Consider the following 18,965-nt stretch of genomic DNA (forward strand, 5'->3'; position numbering starts at 1 on the left):
AGCTGAAATGATCTGTTTGAAATTGTATCATTACATAAGATACTCACATAAAAGGATGTTGTTGTTGGAGTAGTTGTTCTTGTCTTAACTACTGTAATATCAATCACTACAGTTCCTGTTCTTGGCTTTATCCTCTTAATATTGTCATCAATGATGTTGACAATGAGATGAAACTGCTGCTGAATGTCTGTTTTACTCTCGTAGTCAAATGGAGTTTTGATTATTAGTTTCGGAGCAAATGATCCACGGACAGGGTCAAAACCAAAATGATTGTTCATATTTCCTGTAAATAAAATGCATTTGAATGAAGTGACATACTGCAAGGTGAATTGACAGTTTATCATCATTTTCATCATAGTGGAATGACAGTAAAAGCAACTAAGGGCAGGATTTTCCCCATGAATTTCAGGACCACACCATCAGGCTCAAATGGGGATCAGAAGACCACACTTGAGATCTTTCCCAGATTCACCAGATGATACACTTTCTGCCCAATTAGGGACCAAGAATAACTAGGCTGCATTAGAGTACCAAGTACAGTTCTGGGCACCACACCTTAGACAAGATATAACACAGAAGTATTGAAAGTGGTATACCTATAGTTCAAATCTGCAAGAATGTTAATGGGGCTCCAAAAAATGTTATAGGTGAGGTTTACAGAACCCAAGTTCTATATTTCCTGGAGTTTAGAGGGTTAAAACTTGTTTTTTTTTATAATTTTGAAAGGGGAGATATTGAGAAATGTTTTCTGCTGATGCAGGAGCCTAGAAGGAGGGGACATAACTTTAAAATCTTCAGGAAAGGCTTAAGGAAATACTCATAAGGTTCTGGAAGTGTGGAACTCTCACAGTTAGTTTATGGAACTACAAAAAGCAGGAGAAGCTAGATGTATTTATAATTGTAAGTTGGTTATCAAGAGATAAACAAGGGAAAAAATTGATATGAATCCAGACTGATTTACAAATCAGTCATCATCACTCTGAATTGGGGCATGATTTGGAAGTGCCAATGTTGGACTGGAGTGTACAAAGTTAAAAATCACACAACAGGTTACAGTCTAACAGGTTAATTTGGAAGCACTACCTTTCGGAGCACTGCTCCTTCATCAGGTGGTTGTGGAGTATAAGATCGTAGGACACAGAATTTATAGCTAAAGTTTACAGTGTGATGTAACTGAAATTATATATTGAAAAAGACCTGGATTGTTTATTAAATCTCTCATCTTTTAGAAAGGGCATGATGGTTTCAGTTCTTTCATATGTAAATCTCAGAACTTTCTTAAAGTTACATTCTCAAGTGAACTTTAATAATAGGTGCCAATGTTGGCCCATTGTTAAATGGCACTTGTTGTTAAAGTTCACTTAAGAATGTAATTTTAAGAAAGTTCTGCGATTTACATATGAAAGAACTGAAACCAACATGCCCTTTCTAAAAGATGAGAGATTTAATAAACAATCCAGGTCTTTTCAATATATAATTTCAGTTACATCACACTGTAAACTTCTGCTATAAACTCTGTGTCCTACAATCTGAGACTCCACCATGACCTGATGAAGTAGCAGCTCTCCGAAAGCTAATGCTTCCAAATAAACCTGTTGGGACTATAACCTAGTGTTGTGTGATTTCTAATGGAATTGGGGAATAGCTTGGTGGGGCTGAATGGTCTATTATTATTCCTATGAAGCTTTTTTCTTGCCTCCATATCTGTTACGCTTGAGATAAAATAGTTCTGATCTGGTACATCAAAGATGCTGCATTCTAATTTCCATGGAAACTTTAATATAGAGTCTTGCACTTGCAAAATCAGTCTGCAAGACAAAAGCATGTTATTTAAACAATGAATGGCAAGCTGCATCATACATATGAAAGCACACAATGTCAACAGTTATCATTGTGCTTGACAGCTGCTATCTACGGTATGGTTATCCTGATTAGATTGTGTCATAGTTGATTCCCCTATTTATAAGCATTAATTGTTTCAAGCACTTGGATAAGCTAAGTATCTGTATATGCAAGCACATACATAAGTTTCCAGTCTATGAAATCAGTCTTATTGTCTTTAGTTTTATACCAACAAAGCTGGTATTCAAGCCTTTTTTTGGCACATCAAAAAAGATCTAGAATTACTTGTATTCATGTTATTTTAAGTCTTCCTTTAGTAACTTTGTAATATTTTCTAAATCAAAAGATTATATATTTATTTTACAAAATGTTAATTATAAAAGTGGTGATAAGAGAAAGCTCAAAAGGCCTCCACTGAAAAAATGATAATGTTACCATGTTTGTATTTGCAGGTTCATATATTCCATTTATCTCAATGCTATGAAAAGTGCTGCAATTTTATCAATGTGGGGCATCATTTTCCTTTGAGTCTACCTACTTCGCTCATTTCACCTTAGACCCGAAGCTCTGGAGTTCTTTTTTGAATGCCTCTGCCCTTTCACCATTTAATATGGTCCTTAAAACCCACCTTTTTAGCCAAGCTTGCTGGTCACCTCTCCTAATATCTCTTTCTGTGACTTAGTATCTGATTTTGTTCCATAACACCCTGTGGAATACCTTGGGGCATTTTAATAGATTAAAGGCATTTCATAAATGCATAGTGATATTGTTGTAGTGAAAGTCAGAGTCAGAATAAAATACAAGCCCATTGAAACTTTAATTACTTTAACATGCAATACAGCCAGCAAAAGAAGACAAAGATAATCCCATAGTTTTTCCTCCAAAACTAATTATACCAGTAATAAAAATGCTAGTTTTAGCCCCATTTATATATAGAATTAGACATACAGTCACAATTATTATTGTCATTTTATTCTTACATTTATCTTCATATAATTGCTTTGGAATAATTCTGTACTTTACCCTGCTATGCAACTTGATGAGTAAAAAGCATACCTGATACAATCTCAAACCGCATCTCATTGTCCAGGGAATCTTTGTCTTGACAGTTCAATCTGAAACTATTAACATTAGTCCCAACAGCAATATTATCAGGAATGCTTGCTTTATATGACAATGGAATACAAACTGGTTTTTCATCATTTTCCTCTAATATATTGATGATGACCTAACAGAGGACATATTTAAAATAGGGAAGAAAGGCAAAGATTAATAAATAATTAAAATGGAAGACGACAGTAATATTTGCATCAGTTTTGGCAAATATATGCATCAATGCTTTTCAGAAAATGGTTTAAATGAAGCATTTACAAACAGTATAAACCATGTTATCACATTAATGCACAGCCCGTAGGGAAGTATTTTAGTATTGTATTTGGAAATATGCAGCTAATCCAGTCTATTCCATATTTTAATAGATTGTCCTTTAATTGTTCAACCCATTAGAGATGCATTTTGTCCATATTTTGTAAGAGATCCTGACAGATCCTAAAAATTTTAGCTGTTAATTCTTTCCCATCCGTCTCACCATACTTATCAAACTGCCACATCCAGTTCTCACAGTCACCAACATGCCACCATTCCCTCCATCCTGGTACCAGAGTCAGTATTCTCTTTATCTTTAATCGCTGAAGAGTTGGTCACCCTGTATAGGATGGTCTCAAGTGGAACCAGTTGAGCCAATAAATTCAATTAGACACACTGGTCATAACTGAAACCAGCTTGACTGCTCAACTAGGGACAAATCAACTGGCCATCTGGGAACTGAGGGCACCTCTCTAGTCAATTTAGGCCCTATTCCAATTTCCACCATAGTGAAACCATGGAATGAGTTTGGATTCCTGGGAAATCAGAGCCAGTGCTTTATTTCTGATTGAAACATGTGCCTAGTGTGCTGGTATTAATGTACAATACCAACCTATTGAAGGTAGCCCAGTAAATCCTGAGATAGAATGAAATCTGTTTTTGATTATACTTTATATCATCTTAACCAGCATTTGAAAACCTCAGCAAAAAGTATGGTAAAGCTTTATACCCTACTGTAAAAAAAAACCCTGGTAATAATTACAAGCCTAAGATTACAAATCCAAATTTTATATAGACCTTACCTAATAAAGCCAATTGTTGTTTAGTCCTCTATTGCATGGTACTACTCTCAGCTTAAAGTAGCAACACAAATGTATGGCAAACAAAGAAAATTTATCATCTTACATATAATGAATGGCAGCAATGATTTGAAACTGCAGTCCAATCTTGTGCTATAGACAAGGTTTTTATACTTAATAAATACTCCTGAACTCGCAAGCGATATTGCAACAATTACAACAACAGTTTTATTGATTTTTTAACATGCTGAGGGATAGCTGTAATCCCTGGTCATGTCATATGTAGACTGCGTGACCAGCCCTGAATCAATATGACTTTGGAGGTGTTTGTAAAGCTTCTGAGACCAAGAACATTATTGAAAGCTGGCTCCTTAAATTTGGCCTCTCAGCTCTTGTTTATTTTTGAGACTGGAATTTTGACACAATAAATTTTAATTTCTTCTCTAAAACGTTTGAGATTTCCATCTTTCTCACTTTTACCTTGCCCCTTAAAAATCAGGTTTGGGCTGAAATTATTGGAAAGTTTTCCAATCTGCAAAACCTTCTCTAGTGCTGTACTTTTTCCTCTTCCTTGGGTTACTGTTGGTTCCTCACTGTAATGCTGGACATCAGTCATTTAACAGCAACACCCACCCAAATGCAAATTTCTTTCAACATTTTGAACTCACACCCATGTTGTCAAAGAAAGGCAGAAGGATTGAAGGATCTACAAAGAAAAATCTTCCCCATAGTCTGATGCATGTCCTGGAGTGTCAAATTATTCCAGAGTTCCTCAAAATATCTGACTTCCATCTTTTTTGATATGTTTAAACTTCATATGCATGATAATTTAATGTGGGACCTATATGGTTCAGTTATTTACTACATAACCTCTAAGCTGTTACAATTTGCAACATACATCTCTATTAACAACAATCTGGCAGATAACAAGTTATAACAACTCATGCCTAATTTTCTGAGTTAGTAGCTCTATTAGAATTTTTCATTTTCCAGGATTGCAAATCAGTAAAACCAGCACAATTCTCTCTCTGCAGAAACTGGCAATTGCATCTGCTTTCCAGGCCACTGAAATGGAATTCTTGCCAGAACTGGTTTTGAAAAAATTCTCAATGTACTCCATAAATCCATGTTTGATGTTTTCCCCAACTTACAGAGAGCTCGCAGCGTGACTTATTACACTATCTATGTTGAGTAGTTTATTTTTACCATGGCTATCATTGCCTTTAGTGTTCAAAATCATAATTAATTATGCAAAAAACAAGTCTTCTGGTGAACTTTCACAGCAAGATCCCCGTTTTCAGCTCCAGGATAGACAGCCAGGATTATTCAAAGTGCCCAAGGGAAGCAGGAGAACAGTGAAGCAAGATAAACCATGGTTTATTTATGGAACGTTGCCCTTTTGGGTTGAGATTTGCATTTCTCACATTTAAAAATAAATAAATCAAAGAATTAGTAATGGTCAGTAATGTAACAAAGTAGCTATAAAAATGTAGCATTTTCTGTACAATATGTACCTCCCGTCAATTTTGGATGATTCTTTTTTCAAAACCTTATACAAATTCAACTTGGAATCCAGATTGTAATGTTGAATCTGTTCAAAAACATTATTACTCTGAAATCAGAACCAAGTCAATGTGGACTGACAACTGATATAACCCTGAAATAGCCTGGTGACATTTCTGCCTTGTAAGTGTACGCACTTCTTAACATTATGTGATTAAAGACCTGCAATTTGTCCTTTCATTGCAGTTACCCCACAGGCAAGCTACAGTCACCATGACATTGTGGATAGAATAAATGTAATATTTATGGAAACTTGAGATGCAAATGTAGTACATAAACACTGCTAAGATACTGCTCCTAATTTTGAATTGACACCTAGCTTTTCTGTCAGTTATTTATCAGAAGTATGTATTCTCACCCGGGTCACTGCAGTTTTGGGCTGATTAGGATCACTGTCAATGGCTTCCACAGTGAGGTCATATTGTCGAACAGACTCATAGTCTGATTGGGTTATCAGCTCTATGGTTCCTTCTTTTGGATCAATCCAGAATAGTTTTATAATTTGTATGTCTCCAGAAATTATTTTGTAAGTTACTGCGTTCACTGGATAATCATCATCTGTGGCGATAACTCTCCCAATCTTCTGTTTTGCTAGATAAAGTAATTAAAAATAAATATTTCAGAGATGCTTGTTTGCATCTATAATGTGCAACAAATCAGAAGTTAAGTAAGTAGTAGAATCGTTTTACAAAGACACATGCCTGGCATGAAATTAGAGGAGTGCAGATAAGACAAATGCCTTGTTCTCGATTTTGCAGTTGTTCTAAGAGCAAAATGATCAACACTTGCAATCATTCCATCAGGAAAGCAATGTTTGGAACCCACACATGCAGAATTAAACATTAAACTCTTTCCGTCAACAATGAAAGGTCACATTCCTGAAACATATCTCTCTCCACAGATATTATTGGATCTGCTGAATAATCCCAGCCATTGAGGGTAAAGTAAAAAAGATGTTATTTAGAGTGAATGAAGGTGAGATGTTTTACTAACATCAGCACTGGACCTGGTTGTTCACAATTTATAGTAATACTGAAAAAAGATATATTTTGTTGAAGCATTTTTGTTGAAGTATCCGTCAGAACAATTGCTAATGCAGCAGTGTCTGAGAAGAGTGTGGTGATTGGTTGGCAAGTGTTTTCCGATTAGTGGAGCTATTGCTATGGAGAATGCACCAATGATGAGTGACAGTCAATTACAGATCTTCGTTTGAATTTGACTGGATAGGTTGATTCGGATTTCACAAGGCAATGCCCTGAATAAAGTTACTTTGCATGCAGAGACACAATGACGCACCCTATAAAGCTTAGCTTAATTTATTTACACTCACTGACTTTGCATTTACTTAAAGGTTCTGAACATGTCTGATTGTATTAATTTTTAGCACAGACAGAAAGGCAGACAGCTTGTCACAGTGGAGAGCACTGAACTGTCACAGGAATGAACATAACACCATACACCACTGTGCTTTGTTAATGTCATACCCACAGTATATGCCAGGAGCTGACATGGCAAACACGTTACACTTGCTTCAAGCAAATGTGCATGCCTGCAAGTCAAAGGAAACCTGTTGTTTGTAGGATTAAAAGGGACTACAGTCTTTCAGGGTGTACTGTTACCCTCAATCAGTCAGACACTTGGTGTTACCAAAGTGCAGGTATCTGTGTCCTTGCAGTACAGAGGTACAGTTGAGGTCAATCCTGCAGATCAAGAGCAACCAATCCAGGAATACACATAGGTCAGTTGAAGTGCAGTAGTACATCAGTCTAGGTAGTGGGCCATGGTTGGTCAGGTCTACCCTATCAAATAGGATTGCTATGGAAGTCAGTCTTATGGATTTGGATAATAATGGACAAGGGGCTATCAGGGGCCAGGCCATGTTGTCCTGAGGAAAAATCTGGGGATGGTGTCTATTGGACTGGGTAATTGAGGAAATGAATACAATGAAAGGGGCAATTCAAGGTAGAAGGGCAGAATCTCATAGACCATAAATGGGAGCTATGAGAGGGGAGTTGGCCCAGCTAACTATCGGTCTGGTCCCTCCATTTTAAGGCCAAAATCGGCATATGAATTCACGAAGTCATGAACTCTGAGGTTAAAGCAGGGAAATTAATAACGAGGCTCAACAGAAACAGAAGCTGACAGGTCTCATAGGGTTCACAGGGACAGGAACACCAAAGGGAACATGACGATGGGGACAGCATTCTGCACCTCAGGTCATTCATTAAGGTATAAAATTGGATCCTTGCCATATCAGATTGAAAGTTGACTGGGTGATAACTGCACAAAATAACTGCACCATGTGGGTGGAATAAGTTACTCTTTTGCTCCCTTTGGGGAGGAGTGAAACTCTCAGGATTTGAGGCAGATAGAAGATCAAAAATCATGATTGTAGTGATTCAATAATGTCATTCATCTGCTTCTGTTTACACTTCATCGGCAGGTCTTTCTATGTTCAAGAACGCACATGAAGAATTACGGCTTCAAGAATGATGATCATGACATTGTACTCACCAATTACTTCCTTAGCTTGTCAATTAAACAAATGTAATCAATCAGTTGTACTTAAAAACATCAACTGAGCATCTCATATCAGAAACATGGGAAACATAGAAATTAAAAATAGGAGTAAACCATTCAGCCTTAAAGCCTGTTCTGCCATTCATTACATTCATGGCTGATCCTCTGTCTCAATGCCATATTCTCACTTTTTCCTCTTACCCCTCAAGTCTTTAAAATCTAGAAATGTATCTATCTTTTTCTTGAATACATTCAGAGATTTGGCTTCCACAGCCTTCTGTGACAAAGAATTCCTCAGATGCATTCCCCTCTGGGTGAAGAAATGTTTCCTCATCTCAGTTCTAAATGGTCTATCCTACATTGTGAGACTGTGTCTCCTGGTTCTAAATTCCCCAATAGAAAGGACACCTGTCCTGGAGCTATCCAGTCCTGTTAGAATTCTATATGTTTCTATCAGATTCCTTCTCATCCTTCTAAATGGTAGTGAATACAGGCCCAGTCAAACAACATCCTTGATATCAACCTAGTGAACCTCCACTGCACTCCCTCTGAGACAAGTATATTGCTTCTTAGGTCGGGAGACCAAAGCCACATGCAATATTCTAGCTGTGATCTCACCAAGGCCCTATATAACTGAAGTAAGACAATCTCCATCTGAACTCAAATCCTCTTGCAATGAAAACCAATATATCATTTGCCTACCTAATCGCTTTCTGGACCTGCCTGTCTACTTCTCTTGACTGGTGTACAAGGACACCAATATAAACACTTCCCAATATGTCACTATTTAAATAATATACTTCCTTTCTGTTTTTCACACTGAAGCGTACAACTTCACATTTCGCCATGCCATACTGTATCTGCCATGTATTTGTCCACTTATTCAACTAACCTAAATCGCCTTCAAGACTCATTGTATCCTTTTCACAACTCCCACTCCCACCCAGTTTAGGGTTGTCAGCTAACTTGGACATATTCTATTTGGTTCCCTTACCTAGGTCATTTATATTTCATGAATAACTAGAGCCCAAACAGTGACATTGCAGTAATAGTCACTGACTGCCACTTGGGAAATGATTCATTTATTGCCATTCCCACTTTCCTGCCTGTCAACTAATTCCTGATCCATGCCAATGCATTATCCTTATCACATGTGCTTCAACTTTGCCTACTAACCTCTTATATAGAACCTATCAATCTGAATATCCACATACACCACATCCTTTGGACCTCTCTTATCTATTTGACTTGTTACTGCCTCAAAATACTTCAGTAGATTTGTTAAACATGATTTGCCTTTTATAAACCCAAGCTGGCTTTGCGTAACCCCATTAATGCTTTCCAATATTTTGTTATCATATTTTTTACAATAGACTGTATCATTTTCCCCACCATTAATGTTTGGCGAACTAGTCTGTAATTTTCTGTTTATCGTCTCCCTCCCTTTTTAAATAATTGGATTACATTTGTCGCTCTCCTATCTGTAGGAACTGTTTCAGAGTCTATACAGTTTTGGAAGATGATCATCAATGCATTCAACATTTCCAGGACCACATCCATTTTATTCTGAGATACATATTATCAAACCCTAGAGATTTGTCAGTCCTTAATCCCATTAACTTGCCCAGCACCTTTTTTCTACGAAGACTAATTTCCTTCAATTCCACTCTCTCACTGGACCTTTGGTTCCCTAATATTTCTGTGAGATTATTTTGTGTCCTGTTGTGAAGACCAATGAATCTACGTGTTAATTCTTCTGACATGTCTTTGTTCGCCATTACAATTTCTCTAGCTTCTGACTGTAATCCATAATAAGGTCTGGAAGACAATACTTTGCTGTTGCCACATTCACATACAGAATTATAAGGATGTAAGGATCGAAAAATGTGGTGCTGGAAAAGCACAGCAAGTCAGGCAGCATCTGAGGAACAAGAGAGTCGACGTTTCGGATATAATCCCTTCATCAGTTTCATGTTCTTTTCCAGTGCCACACTTTTCAACTCTGATCTACAGCATCTGCAGTCCTCACCTTCTCCTATAAGGATATAAGGGTATGGCTTGTGTACAGTGCGCGGGTGTATGTGCAATGTTGTTTCCCTTTAAATGGCCTCACATCAATAGATCCTCCAGCCCCTCCCTTGTATCACTTACCCTGCCCAGTCCAACTTTGGTTGCAGCCATTTACATTCCCGTTGTGTATTTTTGATTCAGTATGATAGAAGGTAATGTTCAGTGCTTTTTAATTAATGGCTTGCAGCCTTCGATTCTGTGTCAGTGAAACTCAAAGCTCCAAATCAACCTTCTTGTAGCCCCTCACTTAAACCCGAAAGGCTTTACACCTCTCCATATGTAGGGACCCAACCTGTTTACATCAGTATGCACCTATTCACCTGCCCTCCCCCAGGCTCTTGAACACGAGGTGACCATACCAAGTGAGGTCATACACTGTCCCCAACTTGAAGCCAAAGTTCTCCTGAACATGGATGAAGCCCCTACATCATAAACCCCTTCCCATCCATGCTTTACTTAATACCCCTTTGCAGATACTGTTGCCATTTTTACAGTTGTCATTCTACCTTCCCCCAGCCTGTATGCCCCAGTTCCGAAGTATAGCTTGCTAAGATGCTTTCCAAATTAATAGCCCTTTCTCACCCCCACACTGGTGGATCAAGTAAAGTGCCATGATGGTCATCAGAGGTTGCCAAATGCCAGGCACCAATGTCGGTGGATAAAGGATGTATGCGACTGATGCCTGTGGATCATGCATCCAATATTTCCAGGACCACATCCTTTTTATTCTGAGATACATATTATCAAACCTGAGGGATTTGTCAGTTGCTGTTTGAAGTGGAGCCGCATGGAGCTTTGACACAGCCAGCGGTGAGCTAAAGTCACCAGCTTCATGATTTCCATGTCAATAATTCTTGATGTTGAGCTTGTTTGGTGCATTTGGTTAAATAGAAAGCTGAATATTAATAAGGAGGGTTAGGATGTTAACGAGAGGTTTAGCAAGCTTTTGTTTCCCCCTTAATTGGAAGCTTGCCGCTGCCCAGTGAGAAACTTTGTAAAAAGCATAAATGGTGCAAAGAGATACTCACGACATCTAGATGTGCCTTGACAGACTTCTCATTCCCATTCTGTCACACAGCTCGGCATAGCCATGTGACTTCGACCCCTAGGAATCCAGCACTGAAGGTAACTCACCTCCTGGCTTTCCAAAGCCTGTCCATAATCTACAAAGGCAGAAGGCACAAGTGCGATGGAATACTACCCACTTGTCTGGATGGGTGCAGCTCCAACAACTCTCAAGAAGCTTGACACCATCCAGAACAAAAGAAACCCACAAGCATCTACTACTTCCACCACTGACACTCAGTAGCAGCAGTGTATACTCTCTACAAGATGCACAGCAGAATTTCACCAAAGATCCTTAGTCAGCACCTACAAAATCCATAGCATCTACCATCTAGAAAGACAAGGGCAGCAGATACATGGGAACACCACCACCTGCAAGCTCCCCGCAAAGCCACTCACTATCCTGACTTGGAGATGTATCACCATTCCTTCAACGTTGTTGGTCAAAATCCTAGAATTAGTTTCCTTGGGTGTTGTTGGTCCATCTACAGTACATGGACCATTGTGGTTCAAGAAAGTAGCTCACCACCACTTCTCAAGGGAACTAGGGTTTGGTAATAAATGCTGACCCAACCAGTGATACTCACAACTCCTGAGTTAATTTTTCAAAAGGATCTGCAAGCCCTGGCACATCAGGCATTACTTGGTAAAACATTTCAAATGAAAATGGGAAAATTCAGCCAAGTGACTCACATGCCGTTGACTCAAGGACATCAAAGATATAAGGATTCTTCTCAAATATGGGACTAAAGTCATTCACAGGTGTAATTTCTACAAACACCGTAGCAGTTGCTGTTGGAAGCAATAAGAGGAAGTTATTCCTTTACAAGTGTCATTTTATGGTCTTGCCTGTAATATGCAAAAACACAATACAACTCTGAACATAATTTTCTTTGGTTCATTTCATGCTGTACTCAGCTCAAAGATCATTACTGCTTGACACAATCAATGCCTGGCATTTTGAATCACTGAATGGCAGTGATTCCACTCTAAGCCCTAAATACGTACATGTTACCATAACAGTCACTCTTCAGGCTAATGGTAAGTCCATGACCTGAAGATTACATTTTGGTCATTATATAGCAATGAAACTGCAAACACCAATGGTAGAAGAAAAGTGAAGGAGCTTTTCTTCCCAAACATTGCATAGGAGAAATTCCAACTTTTTTTAATAGCTTGACCAATTTTATAAAGTGAATCACATTGTGATGAATTTTATGGGGAACTGTTGAAAGCATAAATCATTTATTTCCATAAAATTACACACTTTCCTGTAACAGATTATATTTGTTTCTTACAGCCAAATTTTCAAAGTTGTATTTTTAGACCATCAAGAGGAGACCACAGCGCAATAACCAAAGTAGTTCTTTGTAATTCACATAATGAAATGATATGGTCTGCTTTGTCATTTTTGTTTACTAAACCGCAAGCATAGTGTTAAATAAAATCTGCAAAATTTAGCAGTAATGAGTGTGAGTGTGCTATTAACAAGAGACATAATTGCATGGTACAAGAAATTGCTTGAAACTGCTCACTGTGTAGGCTTTGTAGGAGGCTTGGCAAACAGCAGTTTAAAAAAAATGACTGAAGGAGGCCAGCAACATCTTAATAGAATGGGCAGATTGGCTGTAGATGCAAAGTAATGTGGAGGAGTGTGGGAGGAAGATCAAGGAATGGTAGTTTATAATTAATGGAAAGAAGGGTGTGGATAAACATAGGGTTCAAAGATGTAATTCATTGACAGTGGGAGTGCAGGTGGATAACGCCATAAAAAGGTCAAAAGTACTTGGCTTTTAGAAATAGAGGAAGAAAGTAAAAGAACAATCAGTAGTTTAAGTAAAATAGCTTATGCCACGATAGTCAATCGTTTGCTGTAACAGCTCTTTTCAAATGGTTTGTAATCATGGATACACCTTCCCTATCTACATGATGACACCATATAATTGAAGGTAGACTAGATGATTTGCATCAGGAGGATAGACAACTTGAAATTGAGAATGGGAGGCTCCTTCAAGATACTAGGAGAAAGTGAGGACTGCAGATGCTGGAGATCAGAGCTGAAAAATGTGTTGCTGGAAAAGCACAGCAAGTCAGGCAGCATCCAAGGAGCAGGAGAAACAACATTTTGGGCATAAGCCTGAAGAAGGGCTTATGCCCGAAACGTCAATTCTCTTGCTCCTTGGATGCTGCCTGACCTACTGCGCTTTTCCAGCAACACATTTTTCAGCTCCTTCAAGATACTGAAGAGGAAAAATCAAGCCTGCAAGTTATAGAGGAATGAAAACGATTGCCAGAATTTCACAAAGATGGAATATTCTCTCTGACCTTTAAAAAATGCAGTTGATACTCCAACGCTGAAATCTTCCCTCCATTTCCAATAACTAATTATTTCCAGGAGGGTGAGGGAGAAGTGCATGAATCACATAAGAGGGTCATTTTGACTTAGTGTTAAGCTCAAACAGACCTAATTTTAGCTGTTCAATGGGCCTTAACCCATATTATTTGTCATGAATTGATGCGGTAGACATTCATACTCTTGATAGATAAGTGGGGTCTGTTAAAGTGTCATAATCTGAAGTATTTTTTAAATCTCCCACCCTTGAAACATGAAAAACATTAGGCTTAAACTATCAGTGACAGTTTGAAGAAAACACTGTCTGCTGAACCGCATTGTTTGAGAGGGTATTGGTATAAGTTACAAAGGAATTGCCAGGTGACCATGCAGTTTTAATAAAGAGTTTTGTTGACATTTCCCCAAGAGTTGGTCATTATGAATATTTAGCTGAGTTTTAAATTCTACAGTTATCCCAATGGGAAACTGGGTTCATAGTTTGAATGCTAATTTGTACATGTTATTAAAAGATTAGCTGTCTTGGATGTGTCTTCTGAATAGAAGTTTGGTATCATAAAAAATTAACCACTTGAGATTTCAGTGCTTTGAATTTGATTTTGCTTTGAATGGTTCTGGGCTGGAGAGAACTCCAAGAGAAGTAAGGCAAGCCTTCTAACCAGCCTGCCTTGGCACTTGCCCATACCAATGGTCCCAAAGGATCTATTTTCAAGGCCATTGCCTCCAATTCAATACTCCAACATTGCTATGATGACCTGAAGAGGCTATTAAAGGTTTAGCTTTGATGTGACTATGAATAGAAGTTTGTTTTCATAACAGATAAATCACTTGATACTTTAATGCTTTGAACAGGTTACTTATAACTCCATCCACCCACTTCCCGAGAGTGAAACCGCTCCTAACCAAGTCCTTTAAACTCAAATGGGTAAGCTCTGTAGGGCTTATGCTCTCCTGACCTGAGTTGTAAGCTTCAGTAGCAAAGGTCTGGCCCCCATTTTGTCTTCTAGTACCAAGTTCAGTTCAAAACTTGGTAACCAGTATGAATTCAGTGTCAACAGTATACAAGGAAATGTTTCACTCACCAGTGTATGTTGAATCAGACGCTGCTATTGTCATTTGATATGTATGCCCCACAGCAGCAACATCTGCATCTTCATAATCCAGGTCTTTGAGTCCCACCTAAGCACCAAACAAAGCTTGACAGATAGCAGTAATGTGTGCACCAGTAAAACAAGCAATAAAACTCTTATTGTGGTTTTTCAATTCTTGTTTGTTCTGAGTGTGTATGCAATGGAAACCTCTAAGAAAAGGCCGCCAAGTAAAAAACTTAAAAGATAGAAAATCTGGGAAGGACCGTACAATTATTTGAGAAAGGACAGTGTAGTGATTGTAACAAGGTCAGGCAGGTGGACTTCGAAGAATATAAGTTCTCTGATTGGGGCTGCTAATCTGGTCCAATCAGAGAGCCCTGGCTGACAGATAAAACTAGGAGTGTCAGAGGTTCTGCTCATTCTCAGAGCCAACTCTGAGGGAGCTGGATCAGTGTCAAGAAGTCTCCACGTGTAAATAAAGGGTGACTTGGTGACAGGATACCAGCGTCTGTGGAGTTATTTCCGTTGGGAGTTCTCAATGTAAAAAATTCTGAGTTTAAACATTAACCTAAAACACTGATGAACTCCAGGAAGGCAGAGATTTCACCTTAAAACCGAAGAGGTGATTAGTCAAAGACCCAGACTGACTGCACTTCGCTACTAGAAACTCAAAACAATATCCTGCAACTACAAGAGATTGGGCTGAAAACCTTTATCAAACTGAGACTGAATTAATTTTTAAAATCTTCATTCCCTGCAGGGAACAGAATGATATTTTTTAGAGTTATTTCATACATCTTCAGAACTTTCATGTTGTATGGATGGACTGTTTCTGTACTCTCAGCTAGCACAGGAAGTATTGAGCTTAATGGCTTAAAGCTGGGTGGAAATTCTAAGGTGGACCATGAATGATCTCAGCGAGCTCCCTACCAAATAATCCCACCTTCACTGCCCGAAATGTTACCTGGATTAGGGGGAGATGCAATGTATGAGCTGAAGTGTCTCCCTTTACCAACATTTCCACCTCACATCAGATTCTAAATGTAAATTATGAATCCATCATTTGCCACAAGTACATAATCATTCTGCCTTTCCTCACTTGCCAAGTCAGGTTCTTGCTCTATGGTATACCAGCAGGAGTTCTTTGATAACAATAAGTATTAATGAAGATGTAGTTGATGAAGAATAAAAGATGCAATTTTCTTTAGTAATTCTTGAGCTTCTGGCCCTCCCCATACAACACCATAGTATGATGGAAAAAGAAATCTGCAAGTATAATAGTTATAGTGTGCAACTGTATAATTTAAACCAATCTTGACACATTCTGAGATGACTCAAGTGTCTAACCAGGAGGAAAAGAGAGACCAAAAAAAAAATGTACAGGTTGCTAAAAGATATGGCAGTAAAACTGCAGAGCACAGTGCAGTGTATCCATTAGATTCATGTTAGAATCAATTACCTCCAATCAAAATCAGGGAAATCAGAGTGAATTACCACTCAATCTGGGTCTCTTGCCTGTAAGATGAAGAGTGCATTAAAGGATTTTTCCTCTGGAACTCCGAGCACTTTTCATCTAATTTTCCAGGTGGCCATTACCTTTGATTTTACATCCATCAATTGGTGTAATTTTTATACAATTACATGCTGTTCTCAAAAACATACTCACTCCAGTAATGTACAAGAAACTCCAGCTACAATATACTCAATCAATATCTCCAACCTGTATGACGTTATCTGCGCCAGTCTTTTGTTTAAATATCATTCCAGGCCCAAGGGGACCACTTTGAGGAACATACGTTAATGCATCATATGGAGTATCAGAGTCTTTACAGATTAAAACAGCGACTACTGTATCACGAAGGAGTAGTTCAGGAACTGTAGTTCTAAAAGCAAATTAAAAAGCAGTCACTGGGTACATTTCAAATAATGGTTCGGCCTGAACAATGCAGTAGTCCAAAAATATTTAGAAGTTCAAATTAACTGATATTTTGCATAATATATAGCAACTATTTGTTGAATTCACAACTATTCACATGTTTGCTAAGATTGCATTCTGTTGCAGAACATTGTGAGGGAAAATTTGGATAAGGGCTGAAAACATGTTGGTGGAGTGGTCACTATACATGTCTAATGGAAACCTTTGTGTTCCAATGATTTGGAGGAGTCAGTGTCGGACTGGGGTGTACAAAAGTTAAAAATCACGCAACACTAGGTTATAATCCAACAGGTTTAATTGGAAGCACTAGCTTTCAAGGTGCTGCCCAATCAAAACAACAGCAGTTTTAAAAGGGAGAAGATCAGACAAAGGAAGCACATGGTGAGGCTATTGCAGGAGAGAGAGAGAGAAAGAGCGAGAGAGAGAGAGAGAGAGAGAGAGAGAGAGAAAACCTGCACAGTTACTGCCTTTGATGTTTCGCTGGACATCGGAGTGCATCTGGGAAAATTATCAAACAGTGAAATTCACAACTGATCTTGGAGGAATTGTTGGGTGAAGTTCACAGCACAGGATCAGATAAGTTAATCATTGTTTTAAGTGTGGCCTACAGAGAATCGACAGTAGTGAATAGAGTGGGTTCTTTCTTGATTATATGTTTTTGGAGATATATCTTTTGATTACACTTAAAATATAAGCAATAACTATTAATTTAACCTGGGACAGTGTTTTGTAGAGGAATAAGACGGCATTATCTTCTGGGTCTGTAGACTGTGAAAGAGCAAAAATGGCCTTTAGTACAGTGATATGTACTTCTTGTCAGATGTGGGAGTTTAAAAAGAGTTTAAGGGTTACTGCAGATTATATCTGCCATAAATGCGAATTTTATCAGATCGAATGGATCAGTTGGAGAAACAGTCAGAAGCAATGAGGAGTTTGCAACGGCAACAGTACATGATGGATAAAAGTTATAAGAAGGGAGAAAGTCTCAGATACAGTCACATAGATGGGTTAACTCTAGGAAAGATAAGAGAGGTAGGCAGCTAGTGCAGGAGTCTTTTGTGGATATACCCATTTCAAACAGGTATGCTGTTTTGGAAAATATAAGGGGTGATGGATTCTCAGGGGAACATAGTACGAACAGCCAAGTTTCTGGTATTGAGACTGGCTCTAATGCAACAAGGGGCGAGCGAGTTGGGTTCCAAGAGATCAATTGTGTTAGGGGATTCTCTAGTCCGAGGTACACTCAGACGTTTCTGTGGCCAGCAGCGAAAAATCAGAATGGTGTGTTGCTTCCCTGGTGCCAGGATCAAGGACGTCTCAGAGAGGGTGCAGAATGTTCTCACGGGGGAGAGGGGCCAGCAAGAGGTCATTGTCCACATTGGAACCAATGACATAGGAGGGGAAAAGGTTGAGATTCTGAAGGGAGATTATAGAGAGTTAGGCAGAAATTTAAAAAGGAGGTCCTCGAGAATAGTAATATCTGGATTACTCCCGGTGCTACAAGCTAGTGAGGGCAGGAATAGGAGGATAGAGCAGATGAATGCATGACTGAGGAGCTGGTGTATGGGAGAAGGATTCACATTTTTGGATCATTGGAATTTCTTTTGGGATAGAAGTGACCTGTACAAGAAGGACGGATTGCACCTAATTGGAAGGTGTCTAATATACTGGCAGGGAGATTTGCTAGAGCAGCTTGGGAGGATTTAAACTAGTAAGGTGGAGGGGCGGGGTGGGGGGGGGGGGGGGGGTGGGACCCAGGGAGATAGTGAGGAAAGAGATCAATCTGAGACTGGTACAGTTGAGAACAGAAGTGAGTCAAACAGTCAGGGGAGGCAGGGACAAGGTAGGACTAATAATTTCAATGTTATTATTTCAATGCAAGGGGCCTAACAGGGAAGGCAGATGAATTCAGGACATGGTTAGGAACATGGGACTGGGATATCATAGCAATTACAGAAACATGGCTCAGGGATGGGCAGGACTGGCAGCTTCATGTTCCAGGATACAAACGCTACAGGAAGGATAGAAAGGGAGGCAAGAGAGGAGGGGGAGTAGCATTTTTGATAAGGGATAGCATTACAGCTGTGCTGAGGGAGGATATTCCTGGAAATACATCCAGGGAAGTTATTTGGGTGGAACTGAGAAATAAGAAAGGGATGATCAACTTATTGGGATTGTATTATAGACCCCCTAATAGTCAGAGGGAAATTGAGAAACAAACTTGTAAGGAGATCTCAGCTATCTGTAAGAATAATAGGGTGGTTATGGTAGAGGATTTTAACTTTCCAAACATAGACTAGGACTGCCATAGTGTTAAGGGTCTAGATGGAGAGGAATTTGTTAAGTGTGTACAAGACAATTTT

The 18,965-nt window shown here is 38.8% G+C and overlaps 1 protein-coding gene across 1 annotated transcript in view; it reads right to left on the minus strand.

Moving 5' to 3' along the window:
• The window catches only part of LOC140483476 (cadherin-related family member 3-like), an 83,525-nt gene that overhangs the window by 22,874 nt on the left and 41,686 nt on the right, over nt 1–18,965 (minus strand). The window contains exons 9-14 of the mRNA XM_072581673.1: nt 16,387–16,549; nt 14,658–14,754; nt 11,919–12,017; nt 5,929–6,161; nt 2,899–3,070; nt 48–283 (exon numbers count right to left, since the gene is read on the minus strand). Of these exons, the coding sequence (XP_072437774.1) occupies nt 48–283; nt 2,899–3,070; nt 5,929–6,161; nt 11,919–12,017; nt 14,658–14,754; nt 16,387–16,549 (1,000 nt within the window). The remainder of the gene's footprint in view (nt 1–47; nt 284–2,898; nt 3,071–5,928; nt 6,162–11,918; nt 12,018–14,657; nt 14,755–16,386; nt 16,550–18,965) is intronic.

This window comes from Chiloscyllium punctatum, chromosome 12 (genome assembly GCF_047496795.1).
Source record: "Chiloscyllium punctatum isolate Juve2018m chromosome 12, sChiPun1.3, whole genome shotgun sequence".
NCBI lineage: Eukaryota > Metazoa > Chordata > Chondrichthyes > Orectolobiformes > Hemiscylliidae > Chiloscyllium > Chiloscyllium punctatum.